This window comes from Talaromyces proteolyticus, assembly GCF_021365285.1.
Source record: "Talaromyces proteolyticus strain PMI_201 chromosome Unknown BGW36scaffold_12, whole genome shotgun sequence".
NCBI classification, from domain to species: Eukaryota; Fungi; Ascomycota; class Eurotiomycetes; order Eurotiales; family Trichocomaceae; genus Talaromyces; species Talaromyces proteolyticus.
In genome coordinates this window covers 608,204-634,548 of record NW_025764288.1, presented here as the reverse complement: position 1 = coordinate 634,548, position 26,345 = coordinate 608,204, and the positions used below count along the sequence as shown (strand labels likewise).

General features: G+C 42.9%; 7 protein-coding genes across 7 annotated transcripts; 3 read left to right on the top strand and 4 right to left on the bottom strand.

Moving 5' to 3' along the window:
* Positions 1 to 345: 345 nt before the first annotated feature.
* On the top strand, positions 346 to 4,455 carry BGW36DRAFT_465098 (major facilitator superfamily domain-containing protein; the record flags this gene model as incomplete). The annotated part of the gene is made up of 7 exons (XM_046222279.1): positions 346 to 404; positions 463 to 502; positions 571 to 1,295; positions 1,362 to 1,378; positions 1,439 to 2,088; positions 3,341 to 3,772; positions 3,967 to 4,455. 7 exons carry the CDS (start codon positions 346 to 348, stop codon positions 4,189 to 4,191), a joined length of 2,148 nt encoding a protein of 715 aa, XP_046067420.1. The 3' UTR covers positions 4,192 to 4,455.
* Positions 4,456 to 4,693: 238 nt separating this feature from the next.
* BGW36DRAFT_431876 (uncharacterized protein) lies at positions 4,694 to 5,751 on the bottom strand (the record flags this gene model as incomplete). The annotated part of the gene is made up of 2 exons (XM_046221048.1): positions 4,694 to 5,424; positions 5,481 to 5,751. The coding sequence occupies 2 exons, from the start codon at positions 5,749 to 5,751 to the stop codon at positions 4,694 to 4,696; spliced, it is 1,002 nt and encodes a 333-aa protein (XP_046067419.1).
* Positions 5,752 to 11,958: 6,207 nt separating this feature from the next.
* Positions 11,959 to 15,243, bottom strand: BGW36DRAFT_419818 (fungal-specific transcription factor domain-containing protein). Its single transcript, XM_046219475.1, has 5 exons — positions 14,928 to 15,243; positions 13,571 to 14,759; positions 12,691 to 13,018; positions 12,294 to 12,628; positions 11,959 to 12,230 (listed from the first exon to the last, which is right to left on the bottom strand). The coding sequence occupies exons 1-5, from the start codon at positions 15,189 to 15,191 to the stop codon at positions 11,971 to 11,973; spliced, it is 2,376 nt and encodes a 791-aa protein (XP_046067418.1). The 5' UTR covers positions 15,192 to 15,243; the 3' UTR covers positions 11,959 to 11,970.
* Positions 15,244 to 15,601: 358 nt separating this feature from the next.
* Positions 15,602 to 16,580, top strand: BGW36DRAFT_327645 (uncharacterized protein; the record flags this gene model as incomplete). Its single annotated transcript, XM_046212756.1, has 4 exons — positions 15,602 to 15,782; positions 15,848 to 15,999; positions 16,052 to 16,279; positions 16,335 to 16,580. The coding sequence occupies 4 exons, from the start codon at positions 15,602 to 15,604 to the stop codon at positions 16,446 to 16,448; spliced, it is 675 nt and encodes a 224-aa protein (XP_046067417.1). The 3' UTR covers positions 16,449 to 16,580.
* A 77-nt stretch (positions 16,581 to 16,657) lies between these two features.
* On the bottom strand, positions 16,658 to 17,166 carry BGW36DRAFT_363656 (uncharacterized protein; the record flags this gene model as incomplete). Its single annotated transcript, XM_046214487.1, has 4 exons — positions 16,658 to 16,848; positions 16,888 to 16,897; positions 16,934 to 16,983; positions 17,043 to 17,166. The coding sequence occupies 4 exons, from the start codon at positions 17,164 to 17,166 to the stop codon at positions 16,658 to 16,660; spliced, it is 375 nt and encodes a 124-aa protein (XP_046067416.1).
* Positions 17,167 to 19,368: 2,202 nt separating this feature from the next.
* Positions 19,369 to 20,234, top strand: BGW36DRAFT_465094 (uncharacterized protein; the record flags this gene model as incomplete). Its single annotated transcript, XM_046222278.1, has 2 exons — positions 19,369 to 19,901; positions 19,956 to 20,234. The coding sequence occupies 2 exons, from the start codon at positions 19,369 to 19,371 to the stop codon at positions 20,008 to 20,010; spliced, it is 588 nt and encodes a 195-aa protein (XP_046067415.1). The 3' UTR covers positions 20,011 to 20,234.
* Positions 20,235 to 20,324: 90 nt separating this feature from the next.
* BGW36DRAFT_465093 (uncharacterized protein) lies at positions 20,325 to 21,719 on the bottom strand. The gene is made up of 3 exons (XM_046222277.1): positions 21,521 to 21,719; positions 21,099 to 21,457; positions 20,325 to 21,003 (listed from the first exon to the last, which is right to left on the bottom strand). Exons 1-3 carry the CDS (start codon positions 21,542 to 21,544, stop codon positions 20,697 to 20,699), a joined length of 690 nt encoding a protein of 229 aa, XP_046067414.1. The 5' UTR covers positions 21,545 to 21,719; the 3' UTR covers positions 20,325 to 20,696.
* Positions 21,720 to 26,345: the final 4,626 nt, after the last annotated feature.

Genomic DNA, 26,345 nt, shown 5'->3' with positions numbered 1-26,345 from the left:
GGTCGCCTTGAAATTACGCTACGGCTTATTTCCCTAAATTACAATAAACTATTAACAGAGGGGATCAAACCCGCCAGTTAAGTCCATTCAGCCAGAGCTGCTTGTCTTTGGAAGCAATAAAATTACAAGTCGCAGAACTTTTGTCGCAATTATTGAAAAACTACTAGTCCCGCAATTATAGCCCCCCTCAGCCCCATTAATTCCACTTTACTATTCTCATTTTATTCTTTTTCAATCTTAAATACTCTCAATCGCTCTACATAAGCGCGACTCGCCTCATCCTAGGCATTAGAAATTGTCTAGATTTCCGCCTGCCACATCTGTAAACACTTGCGCTTAAACCTGATGACCAAGGAAGGGATAAAGCGTGCCCATCCTGCGATAACTACTATCGGCTTCGGAGGGTGAGGATAACACTCTGTATCGACATCATACGATGAATGCTAATGACCACTGTGTTAGAACTCAGGCTGTTTTCTCACTGATCTCTGGTCAAGCGGTTGTACGCAGCACCCTTCTCACCCCTTCTACTATTCTTCACTTTTTTCAAGCGTGTATTAACGTTTGCAGACACATCTCCAGGCCCTAGGTCTCCATCCCACGGAGGTTACCCTTACATTATTATTAGGGCCAATATGCGGCGTTATCTTCCAGCCATACTTCGGTAGCTGGAGTGACCAGTGCCAATCGCCATGGGGAAGAAGAAAGCCCTTCATTGTTATGGGAACTGTCTTCCTAATTTTCTCAATATTGTCTTTGGCTTGGGCTGATACAATCCTGAAAATGTTCATTCAAAATCACGAGGTAAAGGATGGATCGTACAGGACTATCTTCGTCATCTTCACAATCCTTCTAGCGTTTTCCATGTTTGTGGCCATCCAGGCTGTACAGGTCGGATTACGTGCCTCCATAACCGATAATAATACGCCTTCTGAGCAGGCGGAGTTAAACGCATGGGCTGGTCTTCATAGTAACTTTGCGGCTGTCGTTGGCAATCTTGCAGCTTTTGTCGACCTGCCAAAGTATATTCATCGTTTCGGGAAAACTGTTTTCGCAGATACGAGTCTGCTTATGACTGTATATTTGGTCATAACCATTGTTATTACGTGCTGGTACATCCATGAGGAAGATGACGTTCCGACCTCAAGGCAGTTTATATCGTCTAGGCGGCGTAGGGAGTTTTTCAGTGTTATGCAGAGTGTATTCTTCGGAAAGCCAAACCAAATTAAGAATATCTGCATCGTGCAGTTTTTTTCCTGGCTGGGATGGTTTCCATTTCTGTTCTATGTTGTAACGTATGTTCCACCTATTGATTCCATCCACTTTCCATGGTACGCAATTTGCTTATACACATGCTACAGATATGTGAACAGTCTACGTAAGACCTATTTCCACCTGAAGCATGATCTAGCTAATTCTAATATTATTCGATCTACAGAGAAGTCCCACACGATAATTATCAATGACATCGGAGCCTTGACACCACTCGCGTACACCACAGTCTCATTCTTCGTAGCTATTATCTTACCACACCACTCCTCTACAATACATATTCCCGTCCCTAGGATAATTAAGAGTGCAAAACTATGGCCAATACAGGTCACTCCTCGCATTATTTGGACTCTGTCTCAGCTTATTTTCGCAGTCTCAATGCTGGGAACCTTGCTGGTTGACTCCGCAATTGGAACTATCTTTCTCTTTGCTATGGTAGGGATCAGCTGGGCTGTTTCCTGCCGAATCCCGTATTCTCTGCTAGGTGATGAGCTATCTCGACCATCAACATATAATCTATTCTCTGGAGGAGGTCTGACAGGAATATCAGACAGCCAGGGATTACTTCACGGAATACACAATATGGCCATTTGCCTCCCGCAGATAGTGGTCATGTCTTTGATGGGTATTATCTGGAGTTTTGTAGGTAGCGACGATGCATTTGTCGGAGTTGTTTGGTTTTTACGTCTTGGTGGTGCTGTTGCTTTTGTCGCCATGGGCTTTTCGACTACGCTACATGAACTCGATCATCACGAAGGAGATATGGAGAATACCGTTGTTCTTCTTGAAGAAAGAGATTCTGAGGCATTGAACGAGGTATATGTTCTAGGTGATGTGGAATGAGTCAAATGGTGCCATTTACTAGCTTGCGCGCAGGTGAATAAATAGCATCTATTTAAGATAATACGCACTATGGTACTGGCTATCAATCACGAGTTTGCTATTCAACCCTTGTGAGGCCAGGGTCTAAATGATTCATAGGAATGGGCCCAATGATGAACCTACTTACTGAGAATTAGCGACGTCTACTTGACATCCTGCTCCGCGACTAGGCCCTCATGAAGTTGGTTAGATTGTTTAAACTCATAGTAAACGGGTAGAATGCCTTGGCCAAACCTTTCTCGGGTAAATTGAGGAGGCAATCTCTAAGCGCAAATACGCTGAGTAGCCAACCCGATGCAAGGGTTACATGCCCGGCCAACATTATCTATACAAGCGAACGTAATAGAATCAGAGTCCCATCCTCATGGCAGTTTAATGATTTTCATCTCCATTCCCCATTTCAAATACCAACAGATTTGTGAGGGATTTACTACGGTTACCCAAGTAGGTATTCGCCTACTAGTTAATTAATGAACCGCAACGCGATGATACATTCACAGCCTCACCTATGAGGAAGGAGCATTGACATGAATTTTTGTCCAAAACAATATTGGTTCCATTATCGAGACCGCTTTTCCCTCATGCTGCCCATTGCATTCCAACCCTTTCAATACGTTGGGTACAACTAGTGTATATATTGATTTAATACCGTAATATATAACAGACCCACGTAATCCTCCGTGGTAAACCTACTAAGGACGCCACAACCTAGTAATGATGTAACAGAAAAGATCCCTGAAGATCTAGCGATACCTAATATCTAGTTGTGTTGGTTTTCCCGTGTGTTATAGCAAAAATAGCAAACAACACTTGGCAAATAGTGGGTGGGCTTACATGTGATTCGATAGCAGGGAATGGAAAGATAAGTCTAAGATCACGGCAATTTAGTTCGTATTGCATCATTTACTCAAAAGGCTCTTGGAACAAAAGGCGGGACGGACGAAAACCGTCGTGCTGCAGGCGCCAGTCCAGAAGCAAGTAAACTTCGTAAGCGTTGATGTCTTGGTGAGAGGTCTCTGGCTTGCCGAACGGATATCGGCTTCTCGGTCGACATCCCGCGTCGAAACACGAGTCGTGTCGTTTCCTGCGAGTATTGAGCATATTCAAAACGGGTTTTTCATCTCTTGCGAGTCATTGTGTTATCTAAGGGGCTATGTTCAAAAATATATATTCACCTTTAAACCAGCGTGAAACTAACAAGCCTCATGGCCAAGAAGAGACTGTCTCAGAACCAGACGACATCCACCAGCAGATTCCCTTGAGAACGAAAACTCCAATATGGATTTATTTTCTCATCATTATCTTGATTATCTCTAATACTATATCGATCCTCACACTCTCTTGGGGTGAACGACCCGAGCAAGAAAAAGACGTGCCGTCTCCGGAAGACTACGCCATACCCCCAAAAATACCTACGGTATATAAGCCATTCTGGTGGAACACGGAGTACAGCAATAAAAACAAGACCCGACAAGATGAGCTATGGAATGAAGTTTTTTGGGAACACGGCCTCATAGCAGTGGATCGCGATTGGGCCAAATCTCAGAACTGGCCCGAGACTATCGCCCTACCTGGAAATGATAGCAAAACTGTGTTCCTGATTGAAGCATACCATGAAGTGCACTGTCTCGGCATTTTGAGGAAAATTATGAATCAGAGTTTCTCGGGAGTTGATTTCAGCAAAAGGGAGTCGATAAAGGCACATGTTGCGCATTGTTTCGATTATATGTTGCAGGCATGTCTGATCATCTTCAAGATCTCCAGCCATGGACTTTCTTATGCTATTCATTCCCTTCTAACTTTGAATATTAGGTTGTTATGTGCAATGCGGACTCACATCCCCTATATACGTTTGGCGGTACTTATGTAGGCTACGGCCAACAACACAAATGCAAGGACTGGAGCGCTCTGAGGGACTACGCTACCGAACATACAGCTTGTTACAAGGAACAGTCAAAGTCATTCAAGGAAAACTTCGGTGGAGATTGCCATAATGGAGATGGTCTGATAATCGATTCTAGAAGGGAGGAAGAGTAAACATACCCTAATTTACCATTTCGAGCAGAGCATTGAAAATAAAGCGATTTTCTCACCCTTCAATTTTCGATATCCGGACTTCTTCTCCTACCTTCTACTTTCCATGAAAATTCCAACACCACCCATGAGCTATTTTGAACATGGGTCCCAGTGAAGCCTATGGCTACACTTGAGAAATTTTGTACAATAATTTACTACAGTCGAGGCTAACCCCGGCCTTTAGGTCTAGCCGTATAAGCTATGGTCCTAATCACAATATATGTGCTGTTTATAATGGGTTAATAGCCAAAGAATTGAATTCGTCACATTATTTTAGTGCCCTAATGTTGCTAGAGTATATGACCTTTGTATTCTTTTGAATGTGAGAAGACAAAGTCTATTCCTCTTGTATTACACACATACAATTTCCAATTATGTACGGTAGACAGAGTTTTGACTGTCGTCATCTTTATTCTCTTAATAATCATTTCAATATGAAAATAATTCAGGCCTTCTATATTTGCTAATTTTCGTTTTCTTTGTGTTGGTGCTTCGTCGGTTGCCAACTCAGGTCTTCTGGCATTTTCAGCTCTATCCCTTGGCTGTAAGCCCAATCCTCCAGGCCGAGATGATTCCCATAGGGAGTCAAAACTCCTTCTGGGTCCTGTTCAATAATAGGACGATCCGGCCATTCAGACCATGGTGCTTTTGATACAATTGAATTTTCTTCCTTCCAATTGAGGATGTCTTCAAAATTGCGGCATTTCTTGGTTGAAGCAAAATTTATGTTGAGCCCAGGCCATCCACGGAACTTCTGGGCAACAATAACTTCAATATCTGCATTACACATCAGGCCTCGCAAAACGGCGTACTGACAGTGCAACATGTGGTCTTCCCATTTGAGAGGTGTATGCTTGGTTTGCTCCCCAAGGTCTCCATAGTAGGCCGGATTTGCAGATTGCCGAAGAACGTTTAGGCAGTGAATCTGATGGAAGACATCTACAACTCCATAATATACATCTTCTCCAAATTCGTCCTTAGGTGCTGGCCATACTGTATCGGGATCGTATCCTAGACGTCGGACCTCATCGGCATTTAGCGCAATTGAATCTTGGTTACTGATGCGGCTCCAGGCCTCGTTAACTGCCGGTGAAGGTGGAAGTTGGAAGATGGAGGGTTTATTATCGGGCCAGTAGTTAGTGAAATTATGGCGGGATTCTGAGCGATAGATATCAAGACGGTCATATATCGGTGCTTTTTTCCCCGCTCTTTAGCTACCTTCTCAAATTTAGAGGGCAAAATTCACTTACAGTAGGAGCTTCTCTCTTTCTCACTACACCTGGATGCATTCAATTTAGAGATCATGACAATATTAGAGAGAAAAAGCAAGCAATTTGCTATCACAAAGATGAGGATCAAAAGCACTTGAATTGATATCCTCGGCCTGCCTCTGTGGCCGTCATATGGTGGAGAAGCCCCAACATTCTCGCCAGTCAGCGACTGATGCTCATTTTCATCTCCTGATTCTGAATTCGGATGATGATATTGCCTCCGTGACCATGTGAGATATGAAAGCTGCATGGTGGTGGGAAGGTAAATTTCTGTAGGCAGAATCTATGGCAGAAAGAAGGCGGATGGCTTTCGCGAACTTGATCCGTGATTGAGATTACGAACTGAGACTAAGATTGCGGTCTTACTTACGAGTAACTTGGCCGATGATTCGGTAATTTCTTCAAAACAGGCCATCCCATAAACGGCAAATTTTTCGCTGCATCATGGTTCCACATGGCCAGCATGTCTCAGCATGTAAAATAAAACTCTTCTCCCATGACATACCCAACCGGTAATTTTGCAAGAGATCTTCACCCCGTGTGATACTGCCCAACAAGCCTCGGATCCTGCTAAGATACGGACCCCATAATCTGCCAAAGTCGGTCCCATTGGAGGTATGCAAAGCGGGTCCATCAGGGATATCGAAGCTAATATTCAAGGCGGCACATTATCCCAAATATAATTGATGAACATGAGATCAATGTAACATGTGCTGAGTCCTGAGAGATATAAAAGCAGCTCCTTTGCCGGTCCCAAACAATCCGTTGCATCACAAAATCTCAAACTCTCAAACTCTCAAGAATTCAATTAACTTTTATCTCTTCCAAACCATCAAAATGCGTTTCACTGGTGTTCTTTTCACTTTGCTGGCTGCCCTTCCTTTCATGGCAGTTGCCAGCCCAGTCGAGACTCGTAACGTCGATGTGAGTGCCGGTACTGCCGCTGGTGCTTGTGCCAACGTTGAAACCGTTGACGGCGTCGACGCCTGCTAGACCAACTTGCTACACAGGGGTATGTTCTAAAAAAGCCACCTCAATCCTTCTGATAGAATACAACACCGGCTAAAACTACTTGCCAGCTATCACTCTGACCTTGCCTCAAAAGTCAAAGACCTGAATCATTATGATAATCCGTATTCATGTGGAGTAAAATGTTCAAATATGGCTTGTTACGGTACCTGATGTACAGCCGTGTACTTTGCTAGGATTTCATGGAGGTTTGGAAGAAAGCAGATGTATTAGCTTCTCAGTTATAGGTATTGCGTCGATTATTCTAGTCTAGCCAAGAGTCACTCTTTATCATCAATATCCTCTATGCCATACGTGTCCTATCCCTAGTGCCGATAGCAATGTGAGGTAGAACTGCAATTTTCAATATAATGGATACATATGATGTCAACTACCGTGAGAGAGAGATACTTAGGAATTATGTTCAAATATCGTATAATGCTCACTTTTTGAAAATAATATTGTACTCGAACTTTGTATACAATGTATTATGTCTTACTTTCAAGCCTTGTCAAGTATTAATCCAAGATAGCGGTCTTTCTTCTTCTCAGTAAGCCTTCAGACATTAGATATATTTTTACAAAGTACAGTATATCCCTCCAAAACCCGCGAAAAAAGGCTCCGTTTCGATGTATTTCTATTTTGCAGAAAGTTAGTCAATAAAAGCATTGGCATGGAGTAACACTCACGATGGCTTTCCTAGCGGCCTGTTTAAGATTGGTTCGGTTTGGGTAGATATGTATAAGAGACTACTTCCCAAGACAATATTGGAGAATAATTGACGGGCTGAGATGAAGACTTCACTTTCCCCACATAGAGAAATATAGCTGTAAGGGCATTGAGAGCTAGAAATATAATGACGATCGGTAGAATATACTTCGTCACCAAGGATAGCTGACTATGAAGGCCAAAATTGTCATGTTGAGGCATTGTACGACAAGTTTGACATTGGCGAACGCTTAGGTCCTTTTCTGAAGATTCTGGACTGACCGGGTCGGGGTCAACCTGAGAAAGGTAAGCGTAGTCAGGCATTCTAGTTTCTTTCTTTTTTCGATAAATAGGAAAATATCAGGTCTTGAGTGTGGAAAGTTCAATACCTGAACCTCTTGGATAAGAGTTAGTTATTCTCCAATCTAATGCTGTTTGAGATCTCATAATTTAGAATACTGCGCCCTGCGGTATATATTACCTATAATAGGATCTACGTACGTAGCACTAGCCTAGCCTTGGGAGTACACTAGTAAATTTTCAAAGATAAGCTTGTTGGCGAGCTTCAATGTTATAGCCATACATGTGATACAAGATTGTTATAGGATTCTGTTATCCTGTTCCAGATGTCCTTCACACTCCGACCAAACAAATCACAACATCAGAGACGTGGGAATACTTGATTGACAGTTTTTATATTACCAAGAATAGACAGAGATCGCCGTACTATCCCCGCAATCTAGTCAGCCGCCATAATACAACCTTATAATAGCCCTGGAATCTTGTTAGCTTTAAGCTCGCATACCACGCGGATCCACGCGGGTGGGGTTCGCAATAGCGCAAGATGGGGCCAGAATGATGGTATTTTTGCATAAGCGAGAAGACAAACAACCAATACAACTACTGAGTTGCGCACTGAAGGATTTCATTGGTTCGGGTGGGTCTAGAGTTGCAGAGCAAGAATGAAACTAGACAACGCAGGCCTCATACCTAAATTCAGTTATTTATATTGTCTCAAATGTTGTCTCTTCCGACGTCCGCAATGGGCAATATGCGGCGCAAAGTTACTAGCTCTATTTCTGAGGTTGGATACCTGATCTGTTACAATACACCGTAACCGCACACATCAGAAAAATATAAGTGAATAAATTACAGTTCAATGTAGTGGTACACGTTTTTCAATGTACATAATCACTTTTTTACCTAGCCCTGGAAGTTAAAATATTTGACGACAATGCAAATTATTAAGAAAATCACAAAAGGATATATATACATTTAATGTTAATAAAAGTGAAAGGCTTCATTTGTTTGTCTACATCATTACATTCTCCTATCTAGAAGTTTTGATTTGGAGATTCCCTATTCTTAATATTCATGTTTAACGTCCATCAATTCATACCTAGTTTAGAGGGCTTCGAGAAGCTGTTTAGGGCCATAGTGCCCAAAGTTCCTTATTTGCTAGTCCCTAACAAACACTAAAAAGGAGTGATTTGCGCCCCAGGTACTCCAATAAACCCTAGTTACAGGGGTTCAATTCCAGGGACTAGAATCACTAAATTAGCGACCCCTCATAGTCAAAGACGTTTAAGTACCATGACAGACGGCCAAATTTGTCACTCTTCCCAGTTCTCTCAGCTCTGTTCTTCTCTAGAGCTTCTATGTTTCAAGTATACCAGCACTATTCCGTCACCTAACGTAGGTCATCTTAAGCTCTTGCTATTTACTCGCTCCTATTAGCCAGTAGAATCTTGTATACCAAGGGTCTATCAAGAAACCAGTCTCTGGGAAGGTAGCTTGATAACTCAGTACCCCTTTATCAAATACATCCCTGATTTCAATCAATTTCAGATAAATTACATATGTGTATATGCTGTGGTACCATATCTCACTCCTATATGTCCGAACGTTCTAGGGACCTATCCCAAGGGTCAAAGACCACTGAAGCTTATAGTGGAAGAACTATAAGGCCAAGAACCCCTCCCTCTAGACCCTACCCTTAGTTACCACGCTCTGATATGTACTCAGTAGATTTCTCGAGGTTGTGTCAGTCTCCAAGTGAACAGATTTGCGAGGCGGATTAGGCGGATACAGCATCGTTATAGTTCTTGGGGCCTTCTTGCAGGGCATAGTCACTCAGTGACTTCTTATTCACCCTCGATAGTTGGAATCTAATATAGAAATATTCAAACGTGCAATTTTCCAAGGAATAAACAATTTACATCGATTCAACTAATATAAAATCCTAAGAACGCGAAGAGGACGCGGTGCTTATATGACTTCCGAGCCAATATTTATGATATGCAGCACTGCCATGGACCATAATATTTCCGATTGCGTAGCCACCATGTCTCAGCCCTCTATCATGACGATTCCGAAAAGATTATACACCAACAAGAAACCACCGGACATCCCCTAGAATATCATTGCATGTATAGTGTGTTGTACACTAGAGCTAGAACATTCATCAAGTAGGGCCCAAACAAAAGTTTAAATGGACTTAAGTAATGGACTAAATACGGTATGAATGATAGTGAATCGCCGTCCAAACCATGTGTAATTCGCAGACCGTCATGTATTGTTATTAAGAATCTCCTGAATACGTTGTATATTTTCAATACTTTCAACCAAATATTTCTAAAAATTTTCTCCTATTTAAGAAAATACGCAAATAATAAATCAAAACAATTAACAGGACGCTAAATTGATACCACATGTTTTAAATCCCTGAAATATTCGAAGCGACAGGGCTAATTCATCAATGTTGTAGATACTCAAACACGTCGAGGCCATTTTTAAGATTTTAGGAATATTCTTCCATAATAAATAAAAGACAGCTGATACCGTCAATAGATCCACCTACGTAGAGATATATCATGTCAGTATTCTTTAAAATTAGATTGAAAAGAAGGACTATCACAACCTATATTTTGGGTTTCCAGATTCTCATAAGAACTAGAAGTCTTACAAGTTCCAACACCAGCCGTATAAATCAATATTTATCGACGGTTAGTTTTTAAAATGGTAAGTATGAAAGAGGCTGAAATTTCGATAATGTACGTCTTAAAGGACTGTTCAAAGAAACTTTATAGGGTAATAGTTTTCGGTAGCTCAAGACGAATAAAATAAAATTAATCGAACACAAATGTTGAAACCAAATACATTTCACTATCAGTCGACCTACTTCTCTGGTTGTATACTGTTAAAGCCAGCTTTGTAACGTAAATTTCGGTCTCGTCTCAGGCAACGCCTTAACAAAGTTAGACTTCGTTGATCGGCAATAGCCTTATCAATATCCTATCATTCGCAACTTGAATTGCCTCAAGGTCTGTATTATATTCGACTAGATCGAGAAGGATATGAGGTCAAGCGCCGATACATTTTAGAACTTGTTTCACGAAGTCGGTGGGATTCTCTTCGGCCAGATAATGTCCGCTGTTTTTCAAAACACCGATTTTTGGATCAACGTACATTTCGCTAGCTATAGGAGAGGAACTTGGTGCAGCCCAACTTCACTCTTCAGAGAGAATCATATTGTGGGCTGTGATTTTTCCATTTTTCTCGCCATTCTTCATTATTTCGAGCGTCAATTTCAAAAGCACTGTACGTAGAGAAATGAATCTCAGTGCGTCTGGCACTGATTCATATTGTATAATTCTATCACGTCTGGCGTAATAACCGCTTGTTTTTGTGTCAGACGATCAAAGAAAAATGCTTCAAGCACATTTTCTCCTTTCCTGTCACTAGAGCCACAGCAAGCTCAGGATTGTGGCTGTGGAAATCAAAATGCCAGTGCTTTCACGAGGGCTTTGATTTCATCATAGAGAGTTGTTCCTGCGAGGGGACACTTCCCCCAGACAACACTAGCCCCATGCTCGGGAAATTGCGCGACATAAGCGTGAGTAATCATTCCTCCAATATCATAGCCAACAACGTGAATTTTGTCACTGATTCGAAGAGTTTCAGTGACTAGTTTGAACAGATTAGTTGCGAGTTCCTTTTTAGTGAAAGATGACCCTGTTAAATAGGGAAACGATGAAAATCCATGACCACAATAGTCCGGGACAACAACGTGATGTTTAGCTGAAACCACATGTACAGTGACGTGCCGTAACTGATGAGAGGTCCGAGGAAAGTCGTGAATAAGATAGATAGTCGCTTTTATAGGATGGGCCTCGGTAGAGAATAAACGAATTTCTAGGTTGGTTTCCTAGGCTAACGTCTGGTGATGAAATATCTCGACTTTATTTTATGTTGACCCATTGTGATGTTTTCAATTCAAAATATGTCTATATCAATCGATCGTAAGATATTAACTATTGGTATAAGAAATTCTCGTGCTTTTTAGGTGCACTTCATAATTTATTCAAAATGGAATGACATATTCAAGTTATGATTTGTGGACATAATCCGCTTTTTTGTGCCGTTCAAACATTAATTAAATGTATATAGACGTCATCTGGCTTTAAGGATAGTTTATTGGTCTGAATTTGTGTCCTCCCATACATATGTAGGCACTTTTCTCCTCATGCGTGACATATCAACCTGGGTTACCATATACCAAATTGCAGCATTGGCGGTAAAAGTATAATTTTCTTTGCGATAATCACTAAGTACCCAATCATACGAAATAATTCAACTGATGTGAATGAAATTTTTCAACGATTATCTAAACGTACGGTAAAGGCGAAGTAAAATAACAATGCATTCCTTCATTCTCTCAAGGCCAGAATTCTTACGAGGACTGTCGTGTGCCTCACTTAGGGCCTTGTCCCTGCAGCAACATCTCGCGAACAGTTATGGGCTTAATGTTTAGAAACTTCTGGTTCAGCGATTTCTCTACCGGAACGTTGAAGTAGCCCTCAGCTGCCCACATGCCAAGAACTGGGAGAAGCATTCGGGCAATGGCTTCCGGGAATGGTGAAGAAGCGAGTTCTTTTGCATGTGCAGGAAGCTCGGTGATTTCCCCCTTCATGAGCTTTTGAATCGGGTCGTAGGTAATTTCAAAAGGGGATCCTAGATAAACATCCTCATTAGGAGCGTGACCTAATACGGCCAGCAAGAGATAGGAGTTTGCACCTGTAACCTCTTCGGCAACTTCGACGAATTCATTCCAAGTTGTCTTCTCTCCGTAACAGTATGTTACCTCTTCCCACTTGGGCAGATTCAAGAATGCCGACACGTACCTGGCAACATCAAATGAATAAGTTAAAGCAACGGGCTCATCGCCTGTACCTGGTAGGGCTGCCTTCCTGCTAGCAATGTCGACTGCGAATGTGATGGTAGGTAGGTGTGTTTTGACATGTGGCGCACCGTAGTAGTCAAGGAAAAATCCATTTACGAATCGAGTCCATTCAAGTTTGGTCTTGCGCAGCTCATCAGTGGACACCTCCTGAAAGACGTAAAACGGCGATCTGGAAAGGGTAATGAGATACGGCTGAGATAAGCACATGGTACGTGAGAATCGTCTACTTACTTCTCATCTGGAAGTGATCCCCAACCTGAAGCGATGAACCGCTTCACTGACGATGATTGCTCTGCTGCTCTAATGAGATTAATCTGCGAAGAAGACGAAGTGTCATCTAAAACTGCGATTGTGCATATAACTGTGTGTACGCCGTGCTGATTTAGGACTTCAGCTATTCCTGCTACATCGCCATAGTCCACGACGACAGAATTGTTTGCTGCCCACACCTTGCGGCCAAGGACAATGACTTCGTATTCACCGTTCTCGACCAGAGTTTCGACAATGGTACGACCAACGTTGCCTGATCCTCCGGCGACAGCAACGACAACCATGGTGACTATAGGGTGTGGAACGACAAATGGCTAGTTTGGAGAATTGTTACGGTGAATGTTGGATAAGAGATCGACTCGGTTTGTATATTGGCTGTTGGTCAACGACCCAGCGTGGTTCATTTATACCTGTTCTGCTTGGACAAGGGCCCTCTTTGCATCGCCTGACAAATGCTCATATTTTCTGATAGATAAATTGGCCCCGAGAACATTCCACGCCAGCCATATGCTATGATACATCAGCATTCGTGCCATTGATGAGCATGGCCAAATGTAGCGCGCGCGCGGTGCCTTAAACAGGCAAGGCGACTCGGCCGAAACCCTAAAACGCCAAAGACACAATCGGGAGACTCGAGGCCCTCAAAATACAAAATACTAGCCCCGACCTTGATCTTAACAATAGATTAGCTCCCTTCCGTGTCACATCTGGTATAGGGTGCGGCGCTGTTTAGTATGCAAGGCATGTTACATATAATTGTGAAGTAAATCGATACCTTACGATGTGTGCTGTTGGTCATTCAGTCACAGCATAATATGTTCCTATCAGATGAGCAAGAGACTGGACCCTTGGAATCGAAAATGGTCTGCTAAATTCCATGGATTCTCATTCTCTTCAAGCTGGCCACGACGGTGCCAGGCAGCCTCGACCAAGCTTACAGCTTCTTTATTAGCCCCAAAGGATTGAAGAGGCGGCAGTCCAGACATGATGCGACTCAACTCTTCCTTCTCGTCGTCCTGAACCATACAGCCGACAACACAGAGCGGCCACATTGGACAGCGAATCTCGAGATTTGACGTTATAACCTTGAGCAGATTCAACGCCGCGTGAACATTATGACGAATAGCAGGGTCTGTTAGCTGCCATCCGTGCATGATCGTTGATAAGTATATCAGACCGGCATGTAGCCATAACTTTGTAATCAGGGCATGCTGGTCAGCCTGATTCATCTTTCCCAATACTTCGCACGATGGGGTGGCCGGTGCTATATTTTCTATGCCATGGTATAATCTGATTTTTAAATCGTTTCCTAAAACTGCAAGCTGGTCCCGGTCGCTCCCATCTTCTGACGCGGTAGCAAGCTTCCATGCATCTAGAGCAGCAATATCACCAATAAGTACAAATGCCCAGCCATAGCACCCAATGTAATCTTCCATATATATCAGCCGGTTGTCCTGGTTAGCACGAGTACTACTCTTCATGATCACCGCCTCGTGATAATGTCGCAGCCTAGGGGTTTGTCTAAGGCAGATGCTGGCAACAATATCCGCATAGATAAGAACAGCTGTAGAAAACTGGAACGAAGTTTGGTCAGCACTCCATACGTGATATTCGAGGTCGATGCCGTCAAATATCGATGGTAGTTGCATGCTAAGGAGAACTGAATGTAGGTGGTATTTGCCATCCTTTAAGCCATGCACTCGGAATATGTCTTCCAACTGGCTCAGTGCGGCAGTAAGATGTAAGCTCCAATCTCCGGTCTTCGCCATAGATGCTTCAAAGATGAGGAGGTGCACGATACTGTCCAAAACACGAGCCCCATGAAATACATCTGTCTGTCTGGATCCGGCATTTGTGTCGCTCAAGTCTCGCCTGATCAGTTGCATGGACAGATCCATGTGACTAGCCCATGTATCCCACACGTGCTGCTCGCAAGGCGTTCTGAGAGTATTAGATGCATCCCGGGCGAGCAGCCGCGTGAAGTAATAGGCGCTGAGACTTATGGCAGCATGGAACGCAGCCTGGTTAGTCTTGAATATGGTCAGTATCCAACTGCGACCGCCGGCTAATGTTCGAGGCTGGTACCATGGGAACAGGCAAGGAAATACGGTATCGAGATACAAAGACATCAAGAAATCGTCGGTTTCTTTCGGGGGTGATGACGCACCGTCGGAGCAAGGAGTCGTCCTGCATTCTACCGACTGGCTTGACGACAACGGGGTCTCCCGAAGTGGAAACACCTGAACGGCAAAGGACTTGTCATCAACAGTTGCAGCACCTTGCCTTATCTGAGCTTGAATACTCTTGGCCTCTTCGGCTTGTTTCTTGGACCCGTCCATCCATTCTGGCTTGATGCGGCTATAGTCACAGCCAATACGCAGCCTTGCACAGCTCGTGCAGACGGGCCGGACTCGATCGCACTTTTTCCTCCGCAGTCGACAGGTCCAACAGGCAGAAGACATGGCTGGGGGGGTACGATGCAAGAGGCGTTCAGCAGCGATGCTGGGTTGCCGGTTGACCTCAGATTATGATTCAAGAAGTCGGAGTTATGCCGTTGAGAGACGGCGCGCGTTTTCCCAGAAAGGCAAAGCGCGCTGGTTGCGCTTAGGCCCACTCTTATTATTCGTAAAGTTGAGGGTTTCCTGTGCAGGGAATGCTTGGTAATAATAACAATAACAATAATAATAATAATACTAATAGATGGTTCCCAGCAAAATTATCAATTTCGACTGTCGACGATGCGGCTTACAGCAAGACGCACACACCTCCAAAAAATTGGTATAAGAGTAGAAGGTCCAGCGCCCACCTAGGCTGACCCTGTTACTTTTCCCTATCCTTTTTCACCATATTCAGTTCACAAATATTAGATAACATGTTGGTGCAGATTGTCCGGTTCACGCTGCTCCCGTCCTTGACGCTCGCCGCTCCAGTGGTCGCAAAGCTTCGTCAGCTTGTTTCCAACGCTGGCGCATCCCGTCAATACTTAGGCTATATGACATCAACCCAGTACGCATCTCTTCCAAAGAAAAGGCATGAGATTTGCTGGATCATACGTATGCATCTCTTACATCCCCGGTTGATCCCGTTGCCCGCGTGGCTAATAAGAATGCACACGTAGTGTGGCGCAAGAACTTCGCGGCAGCCGACAAACCAGCACTAGTTGGATTAGACGACGTCGCCCAGGGAGAACCTACGACCATGCTGTATGATTTCGATGAAGGCCAGCTTGAACAGCTGACACGAGGTATCGAGGCTCCGATTTGTGAATTTGTTCGATAACCTTCGTTACATCACAACGTTACCGAGACTAACCGCTATGCAGGCATTCATTCGCTTGTCTCCTGAGGCCCCATTGTCTGACCCTGCATTGCGCACTTCATTGCACAAAACATACACCGACTGCTATAAAATGCTGGGATTTGTCGACGGGCAGTGGGCGTACTCCCTCAACGCCAATCATTCCGACGGTGTCGCTCTCTCGGATAGCAACATCCTCGACTCAGATGACAGGCGCTTGGCTCTGTACTTCTTAGGATGGGAGAGCATAGAGGTTCGTTTTCCGTCGAAAATCGTCTTTGTAGACAACTGCTCACCACGTGATACAGCTGCATCAAGACGCATGTACGACTCCCCTTTTCGCTGAGGAGATAGATAAATTACAGCCATGGTTTTACGCTGGCAGTGGTGCATGGTATAACATCTTTCAGAAGTATGATTAGGATCAGTTCTATAGCTTATTATAGCAATGATGGTTCAATCTCAGAGCTATCGGTTTATCTATGTACCAAAAGAGCTGCTTAGATGATCTGATGGTTGGAACAGTATATAAATATGAATCCACTCTTGAGTCCGAAGTTGATCTGTTGCACAACCTTAGCCACGCGCGGGGCCCTAATAGTGATTAATCAGTAGAGTTGACGTAAATCAATTACTCATCCCATTCCCAGCCTCCAACAGCCTGGCTGGAAGTAGCCTTTTTAGTAAAGCTGACAGTCATCCCCCCGGCTGAGCCTAGAGGGTAATTAGGTACAAAGATTAACTCGTTTACCCAGGCTCGAGCTGAGTCTTGAGGGTTTGCGACGAGATAATAAACACTTCCAGATTTCTCGCCGCTACTGACTTTAAATTAAAGTAGGCAAGGCGTTCATCAATGCATACGTAACAATTGCTAAGCTGTAAAGTGTCAGCTTTTAAGTTCACATACAGTTAATCTGTCATAGCCCGAGGTTTCCGCGATCCCGATGAAAGCCAATCCTAGTTCATCGCTCTGCGTGGTGAATAGACATTTTTGATGCTCGTCAGAGGATTCATACCATCTTTATAATGAATCTCGGATCCATGAAATTCATCTCCTTCATAGGCGTAAAATGCGAAGCCGCTGTCAACGGAGCTAAGGGGGAGAGCCAGCAGGGCAAAAAGGTGGGACTTGTGAGCCATTTTTCCAACGGAAATGGAGATTAATAGTCAAATTTTGATGGAAATATTTGGTTAAACTTCATGTTCTTTCCTTGTTATCAGTCTTCTGTTCAAGAAAAGAAGGATACGGTCAGACACATTGGCCCTCGTTAATCCTGTTGATATGAGTAAAAGACCGTAATGTTCGTTATGGGAACAGATCAAATAGATTTCTGCTTAATTATTTTGCAAACCGCTCGCTACAATTAATCACTGCCGTAAAAAAATCAACTGTAATCCAAGATAAAAGGCTGGAACCAATCCCAGTTAAGGGAGTTTCGACTGTTCGGTATTGTCGTATGCAAAGGCCAACACGATAGGTAATGACAGCATAACGTAAGATTTTAGAATGTAACTCAGGCTTTATTATTGATTTAGTATAATTTTTCTCCCGTATTTTTTAATCAGAATACTATTAAGGTTGCATATTTACTTTTCCATATATATCGTGTAGCCACGTCACTGGGCGTACATATGTAGTTAACTGCCAACTACAACCGTATATTCAACAAGGTAGTTTGCTAATAGCCACCCATCTAATGTAAATCATAAGATCTAAAGCCTCAGCAAACCTCATGTTTCCTAGAATGATTGTGCATGAAGCTCACTTGAGGTCTAGCATCTTTCTATAACAAACCTTAAAAATGGCAAGTAATCATTTAGCTTTTGACTTGGGTGTTATCCTGATTACGGGGTAGACTGCGGTGAAGTAACCAGACACAGCGAAAATCACGCCATAAATGCGGCTATCACTGCTACATGTACTCTATTGGTGCTAAGCACCTTACGAACGAAGCCTGACAGCGAGGGGATAACCCCTCTCGCACACGAGATCTTTCAAATGAACAAGAAGTCGCACTCTGAATAACCTCATTTTCCTCTAGCTACCCTCGACATACCCCAAGAAAAGAAAAAGTCCCAGCGCTCGTTCCGTCAGAGCAGGCTTAACTCAGGAAATTGAGTTTCATTATTGGACTTTACATATAGGTAAACTGCCCATTAAGAAACATTTACAATAGTATATACATGTATTGTCAAGGATACACTGGGGTATCTACTTGGCACAGATATTCGCCCTTTCCTCTAATGTCTGTTCAAATATAGTTGAATATTATTGAAATAGACTAACCAAATAATGAGTGATTTTTAATTTTTATACAATGTTTTTGTGTGCTGTGTGTGGCATTTAGAGTGATACTGTTCACCCAAGTATAGTAATTATGTCGGTCGAGATCAATAACTTCACAATATAGGAAAATGGCGGATGCTAGGAATAGCCAGAACACAGCTATGCAATGTTTCTGCAATATTTCTTGCTTAATCTGTTTTCAAAAAAGTTATATACGCTCTATTATTACTAATCTAGACGTATATATGGCTATAATACAAAATTGTATTTAGCAATACTTCCTACAGTAAATATGACAATAGGATAAAAGTAATAACAACTGTTTCTAAAGCGTTACCAAAGCATTATCATTGGAGCCATTCAAATTATTACATAACCGTGTGTCCCCCCAGCTCCTTGGCTCCCTGCCTCGCCTGATTTAGAAACGTTTCTATTTTAGATATAAGTCTAGTATAAGATACAGATCTATCCTAGTAATATTTCCTGAAAATTATAGTTATACCACGTTGCTACGCTCATAATGCCACGCAACCATATCAAGGCCTAGAAACGTTGTGGTAACGTTTCCAGAATCCAGGACATGCTGGAATTGACCATTTTAGCCGTGCAAGGCGCACTAATAATGAGTGAAAGATTTTTATTAGTAGTTTAAAAGATGGTGAGATAATAGGGATTCGCTAAGGGTCCATAGAGATACCTCTCTACTATTTATAGTACGTAGTGTTTAGATAGTACTATGGTGGAAACTGATCATCTGCTCGACCATCCGATACCAATGCAATCCTCTCTATGGGGCAGTGTTGGCACAATTTTTTATTATCTGGATACAATATACTTCGCATGTCTCAGATATTTATAGTATTTCCACCACTCGTCATCCAGATTCTATAATTAACAGTAACCAAGATGCACAAACAGTTTAAATAGAAGCGATCCCTACCAGTCAATCGATTCTTGCATCCTCCTGCAACACACACACTCATATTGCATCACCAAATTTTCTCTCTATCCGAGCATTTCTGATACTGGCTTCGTCTTTCTTAGAACTCCAAAAGATGAAGATCCCAACCTCTTTGCTCTTGGCGCTGGCCGAATGGCCGATGGCACTCTCACTGTCCGCAACAATTTTAACCGTGTCGGGTGATATAGTCCGCCGTGACGGGATTGACTGGCATGTTCCAACCTGGGATGACTTTGGGTCCTCCGAAAATTACTGCGGCAACTTCGCCATTAAATCTACTACTGGCGTGGCTGATCCCCAGCTTGACGACTGTCAAAACTTGGTCAACGGTCTCCAAAGCGAGGGATTTATTTTGAGCCTCAGCAACGGCTGGAATGGCGGCGAGTGGATAAATATTGTTTCATATGGCACTTGCAATCTATACATTGATACAGAGGGGTTTCCAGACGCCACAGCATCGGCTACAGTCGAGGTTGGGACGAAAGACCTGATCGATATTCTCCAGAACGTGATTACCTGGGCTATATCTCTATCGTCGATATCAGTAAATGGGGTAGGCCTAGATCCTATCAGTATCAGCGAGCCTACTTTGGCCTCCGGGTCTCTCCCCGGCACGACCGGTAACATGTAAGACACCTATCCATTACTCTCCCTTTATATTCTTTGACTTACATAGATCAGGAATTGTCAAATGTGGGATCCTTCGGTCTCATGGAGGGTTCAGGGCTCATCATAGTCACATTGTTTTTAAGATCGCCCGATCCATGCTTTACAGAGAGGTACTAGACAGAAAATTCTCAGAGATTGAAAAGATTTAAATTTTCTGACATGGCTATGATCTCAAAAATAACAAGAACACAATAAGATAGAGCATACAGCAAAATAAAAATCAAAGAGAACACATGTCACCAGGACATTAGATATAGGCAATATTTAGGAATATCAAATATCAGATTCGTGTTTGTATTGTTTTGCTTGCTTCCCAAATTACGTTATGGCCTATCACATGGCGCTGCCCGCTTTACTTATCGTCTTTATTCAACAAATCCACTCAATATCTGCGTAAAGTGAATCTCGTAATCTCCTGTTCGGCTAATCTGATGGCAGAAAACATATTCTGCTCTTTCAGGGTTAGGTTTAGGGTTGTTATACAGTATGTGTAAAGTGTTGATCCTTGTCAATAAAAATAAGTGTACCAAAAAACGATAGTGATAATAGAGGTGGTATCATGAAACGAAAAGACATTCTTGCCGTGAAAGGAAATCCACCCAACCCTCTATATAGTTTAGCCCGAATTAAATAGTAGTACATCAAAAATTCTCCATTAAAAAAACCCATTTTTCATATGTAAATCAAGAATTCATGTCTTCTTTGATCTTTAATTTCGTTTTGTCTGCACTCGCTCTCTTTAATTTAGTCATTTCAGAGTGATTGGCGGTGTGCCTTGCGATGATGTCTGTGTATATTGTCCTTTCGACCAGTTCGCTTGCATCCATCAGTAGGGCAAGCTTGAGAGTTCGGTGAGATATGGACATTCATAACATGTCGCTCCAGGTCTCTGAATCTACCAAGGCGGCGACGGCATTCTTCCCATTTGCATACCTTTGTGTCGGGATCAGGTATCGGATGAGCGACCTTGAAATGCAGTTCAAGCTGTTCATGTCGAGTGAAGGTGAGATCACAATCCCCCCATTTACATCGTTCATTGCGGTCGGTATAAGAACCGTCACTGAAGGAGAATGTAAAAACATATAATTAGCGTCTAAGCTTATTGAGAGGATTCGGAAACTCAATCAAGAAAGGGGGGATGAATCCATAACAAACCTATTGTGCATTTCTAGACCAGTCTGTCGCAAAGGGTCGAAGTAGATAGCTTCTCCAGATCGAGAAGGAGCTTCGGCTCCCATGTTTGGCTGGAGGCAAGGATTTTCCGCAGGGACATCAAACGGGTTTATGAAAGGAGCTTGTTGTGGTCCCCAAACGTTTTCATAGTAGGGAGCACTAGAACCGTAAGGTAGGTTCCCTTGGTCGACAGTGAGCGGTCGGGGTAGGACATGTTGATGTCTAGGGATATGTCCAGGACCAGTCGGAATTATCAACTGGTTCTCATGGCCACGATGAACATCACTGCTAGGTATGGTAGAATCTGCAATGCTGGGATCGTAGTCACTGGAAAATAGTATCTAGTGTAGTTTGTCGTTGATCAGTTACTAGAGACATTTCAGATTGGTTGACATTGCTCTCACCTCCTCATCAAAGTAGTTAGTCATTATATTTTCAGCAATTAATTAACTCTTGAAAGACAAAGAAAATGTTTAATGAAAGCAGGAACAGAAAAATAAAGAAGAAATAAGGAAATCGACGACGCGAGACAAGGAGACCGAGGTAGATATTTGCAATACTGTATACTTGCTCTTTGCTGTCGATTGGTCGAGTAGAAGAAGGGTTCTTGATGGGAGTGGCGACCTATTATGTTTTATACTTGAGACAAGGAATCTTGCATCTACTGCGCACTTCTATGCTGAATTCCACGAGCTAGGACGTCCTTCGTACGGCACTATTACTGCCTAAGTGCGAGGCTCTGACTCTGTTAAACTTTAAACCTCCGCCTGAATCAGTGACTAGCTGAACCAATCCCTGTTGGCTTTGCTAGGCAGGTGTGGCTAATGAGAGGGACTATCGTACTATGTCGATTTGATCGACACAAGGAAACCTATAGGCGTGCTTGATATTATTAATACTATATTATTACTTGGTATGAATTTATCATATGATCATCTAAGTATTACTGTGGAGGCGGCTTCGCGTCAACTGCATGCAGTACATGCAGGTTATGAGTCGCGGCACCTCTCAAAGGTCCTGAGCGCCATAATCAGGGACGGTGATGAACATTCATAACACCGGCTACAAGCTCAACAGGTGCCAATTGTTCAAATGATATTTCCAGGGGATTTTTGACCCATCCTTATGAATTATTGAAAGAAATCCGGCCCATTACGCATATTTCCCGGGTTCCTTAATGTATAAAAGGCAAAGGTCTGTCCAGTGCGGCAGACTATTGCCCAGCCCTCTGAGCTCTAGCTTTAGCCTTCCCCTAGAAACATGGGCGGATCATTGTTTAGCTTCCCCGTCGTATAACTCCATAATTCCATCCAACTACGTTAAAAAAAATTCGACGATCCAGTTACGATTTGATGGCTCCTTGTGCGTACCTTATTTCGGCAAGTACCGATCGTGCTTAGATGTGACCATTGAGTCCACACATGCAAGTAAGCAAGAAGTAGCCACAACGGTAAGAGCTGGAGACTTTCCATCAATGCTATATCTGCATGCGATTTACTACTAAGCCTACAATAATAATAATAACATACTACGTCATCTACGGCTAGAGGAAAACGAGAACAATCTTCCACCAGAGTAATGGGCTTGGCTGGCTTCGCACCGGCCCGTTCCTTCCGCCGTGCCCCGCAATTAACACAAATATGTAAGATTTAGTACTACTTCGTAGATTTTTTTTTAAAAAAACTCTCTTGAAACAAATGGCGTCTTCTTCCAAGTACTAGAACTTTCTAAATAGTGCCGATCGGGAAGAGGTGAATGAAGTAAAAGGAAGTCTAAAATCTGACGGTGGACGGAATATTGGAGAGCAGCCGAATAGGGGCTAGTCCATGTAAATTCGTCCAGGAACCGCCGAGTTGAGTATTAGGGCCAAATTAAATGGCATACATACACGCCCGTCAAAACTGCCTGGTGCAGCATCTAGCAAACGTAATCTTAGATACCCACACCGCTAAACCAACTCACCAATTAAAACATTGTATATAATTCTCCTTATCTCAATTCAATTTTAGTTGCAATTTCCAAAATTGAGATATATTGATTGCTCTTTATCCGCTTGCAATTCAGTTTGATCCTGGTCAGCAGAACCGGTGATATGGGGCATGAATACCCGCCTATTCCTCAAAAGGAAGGGATTATCATTTTTATGCTGCCCGACAAGCGGTGGGAGTATTTACTGTTCACTATTCAGATTGAACTGAATCTTACATCAGGGAAGGTATCCACAGCGCCACAACAGCCGCGTCCGAACCAATCCTCTCGCAAGATTTCCAATAGCTCCATATCCTCTACTAGTCCCTGGCCCTGATTATTATTTACTAGCTCTAAAGTCTAACGCAACGAGCTCATTTTGGCCTACTCCTAATCCTGCTGATGACACGGACCCTGAGTTCTAATACAATTCTATTTGATTGGAATCACGCGAACCCTCTCCTTCGAATGATTGCCATCAGTTTGATTACGTAGCTGATCGTACAGCAATTCTCCGTGTAGTGTAATGAATGTTTACGGCTGTAAACAGATTTCGGGTATATTTATATTCATTCTTGAAGTCTCACTGATCTGATAGACCAACAAAGCATAATCCACTCTAATGAAATCAAATACAGCAAAACTTCATTCTGGAAGGAAAGGAACCGGCAGGAAAGTGTAAATCCTCCGTAGTTAGCTAAGAGCTTATCACTGACCTTACGGAGAGTTTCAAGCTTCCTGCAAAACTTTACCACACATACTAATATTAGGCGCTAATATCGTATCTCAGGGGTCACGCGATAATTGGACTCCAGCTTCGGTTCACAAGAAAATTCTGCCATCGATCTAACTACCCAAGCATGCAACTGCTCGCCGACTAATTATTAGTAAACGAGTCGTTAGCCTAGCTCATGTTAATATCTCGACGAGGACAAGCTAAGCGTGGCTTATTACTTACGCGTCGCAGCACAGATCCACCTTACTTTTATTTCCCCCCCTTTTTTTTTGCTTTTGCTTTTTTTATCCGTCCCGAATACTTCGTAGATTTGCTAATTCTAGCGGGGTCAGCAGCTATCGCTATGTCCCACCATTTCGATGATCATCCTCGACGGAGCCTCCTAATCCGCACTATTGTTAGAGCACCCAGTATCGTTGGGACTTCAAAGCTATTATTGTGGAGCTCTCGCTACTCCAACATTGCCTCATCGCCCCACCTTTTCGTGAATATGACAAGCCAACAGTCTGTTGTCGACCTAACGACGCATAGCAAAGCATAAGCCTCCTCCTTCAATCAGCATAATCTAGCAGTCTGAGAATAGTACCAGGTGGCAGGGTGAAGTTAGCCGAAGCACTAACAGATACGCAAGGCCTTGGACTCTGGGAGTCGGGACACTCATATGTTATCCATATGCATAATTGAAAATTTATTTGTCAGAGCAATTGCGGGTCCTATGTCATTCCGGGATCCATAATGCAGTAAGTTGACCAAATGACAAAGGCATTCGGAAATTCTTAGTGAGGGGTCTGCTTCACCAAAAGTTTTTGAAATGCAAAAAATCAACATTATATTCGCGATGAAGGACACAAGCGCTATACACGAGGCCACAGATGGATAGCCAAGTCAGTCGGTTTTATCGGATTAGAAAGTAACTCTGTGCTAAAACTAAGCCAAGTAGGGTCGTCGTGCTGGCATGTTTGAGGAACGAGGCGCGCTACTTTGGCCAAACGCAGGTTTAGTGACAATCACTAGTCACAAAGTACGCAATAAGAGCCTCAGGTGACAAGATGTAGAGATATTGATCCGACAGGAATAATTTGCTAAAAGTCTCATGGTCGTGAAAGTTCAAATGTTCAGGAGACAACCAAATAATGATTAACTTGCGAATATCCTATACCGAGAAAGAAATACTTCCAGCAGTGGTACCAAGATATTGAAGTAGAGTAGAAGTAACATTAAAAGAGCCTTTAACTAGTGTATATCTCAATTGATTTCCTACATTTAAAGACCTCCGAAACGCGAGATCCGCACGCTCAACTCATACATATGTGGAAGAAATCTGACGATGGCTTTTAGGTGGGCTTGAATGGAGCTCATCAAGTCGTCACCGTCATATTACCGAGGCTTTACATAAAGACGGTATTTTCCCGGCTTATGTCCGTTTCGATGCTGCAACATGCACTCTTACTGTGCCAGCAACTGGGGGTTGCGCATTGTGGCTGCCACATTGGAATAGGGCCATCATAACATTTGCAACAGTACCAAATTGCCTCCCCAAGGTATCCTATTATTATATTGGAGGAATAAGATTCCGAGGCATGGTTTGCGGATGTAATTTGTGAAGCATTTTCGTAACTAGTGTTATCTGAAGCGTAAGAAACCCCAATTCCTGCCAATTTCATAGCTCCAGCAGTACGCATGCAGTTACTGGCATTTTTTATCCCATATTCTAAATCTTGGTCGTTTCTTTGTACATCTGTAGACTGTCTTTGAGTTGGTGTAGAGATTCTTCCTTCTTGAAGGTCATCGGAGTGGTCCTCAAATATCGCATTTTTGTCTCCAGATATTAGTTCGAAAAAACAGGTCGACATTTTGTGCAGATTTATTAGATGGAATCGAATCTCTCTCAGTGTCTATCGGTCTCCGAGGAAGTACGAACAAGGCCAAATCCTCTAGATGACGGTCCAGGTGTTTTTCTGGCTGTTTACTTCGCGATACGTTGTCGCCACATAGCGGGCAAAAAACAACTGCTCGCACAAGTTTAAAAAAAGTGTGTTGACTTTGTATGTGCTCAACCTACTCTCAGCAGCTTACGTACAATCGATTAGGTATACTGCAATGAGGGTGCAAACTCACGTAAGCCGTGAGGTCATTAGAGACATGTCGGGTCCATGAAACAGTGCTATGAATGCTTACTATATAACGACAGTGAGGACACTCGAATAGAGGGTTCCTTTTTGAGTGGTTTTGGAGGGGTGGAATGTCTATACTCCCACTGACACCTAGAAGTGTTTGGGAATAAGACATGTGCGATATGACCAAGTCCGACTCAACATCATCCAACCCGCCTTTTCTACTTGTATTATCTATTGCGATAGTATCTAATATCGTCGCAGATCTATCGTCTTTATTTCCATATATCCCTCTACTCGATTTTTTGTGGTGTCTTTCGCGACTTAGTAGCCAAGCACACTGCCTCGAGATCGCCCGACCAAGTCGATGTGCAATAATAGGAGCGACCTAGGGAAATTTGTTCGAGACAT

What these genes read in the sequence shown, in the direction of transcription:
- BGW36DRAFT_419818 (XM_046219475.1), bottom strand. Translation starts at nt 15,191, where the DNA reads ATGTCTTCTGCCTGTTGGACCTGTCGACTGCGGAGGAAAAAGTGCGAT. An exon ending in CGTTGTCGTCAAGCCAGTCG is followed by an intron (nt 14,760 to 14,927) that starts GTAGAATGCAGG and finishes ACCATATTCAAG; the next exon opens with ACTAACCAGGCTGCGTTCCA. An exon ending in AGTTGCCGAAGAGGTTACAG is followed by an intron (nt 12,231 to 12,293) that starts GTGCAAACTCCT and finishes ATGTTTATCTAG; the next exon opens with GATCCCCTTTTGAAATTACC.
- BGW36DRAFT_465093 (XM_046222277.1), bottom strand. Translation starts at nt 21,544, where the DNA reads ATGACTAACTACTTTGATGAGGAG. An exon ending in CTAACTACTTTGATGAGGAG is followed by an intron (nt 21,458 to 21,520) that starts GTGAGAGCAATG and finishes AAACTACACTAG; the next exon opens with ATACTATTTTCCAGTGACTA. An exon ending in GGTCTAGAAATGCACAATAG is followed by an intron (nt 21,004 to 21,098) that starts GTTTGTTATGGA and finishes ATTCTCCTTCAG; the next exon opens with TGACGGTTCTTATACCGACC.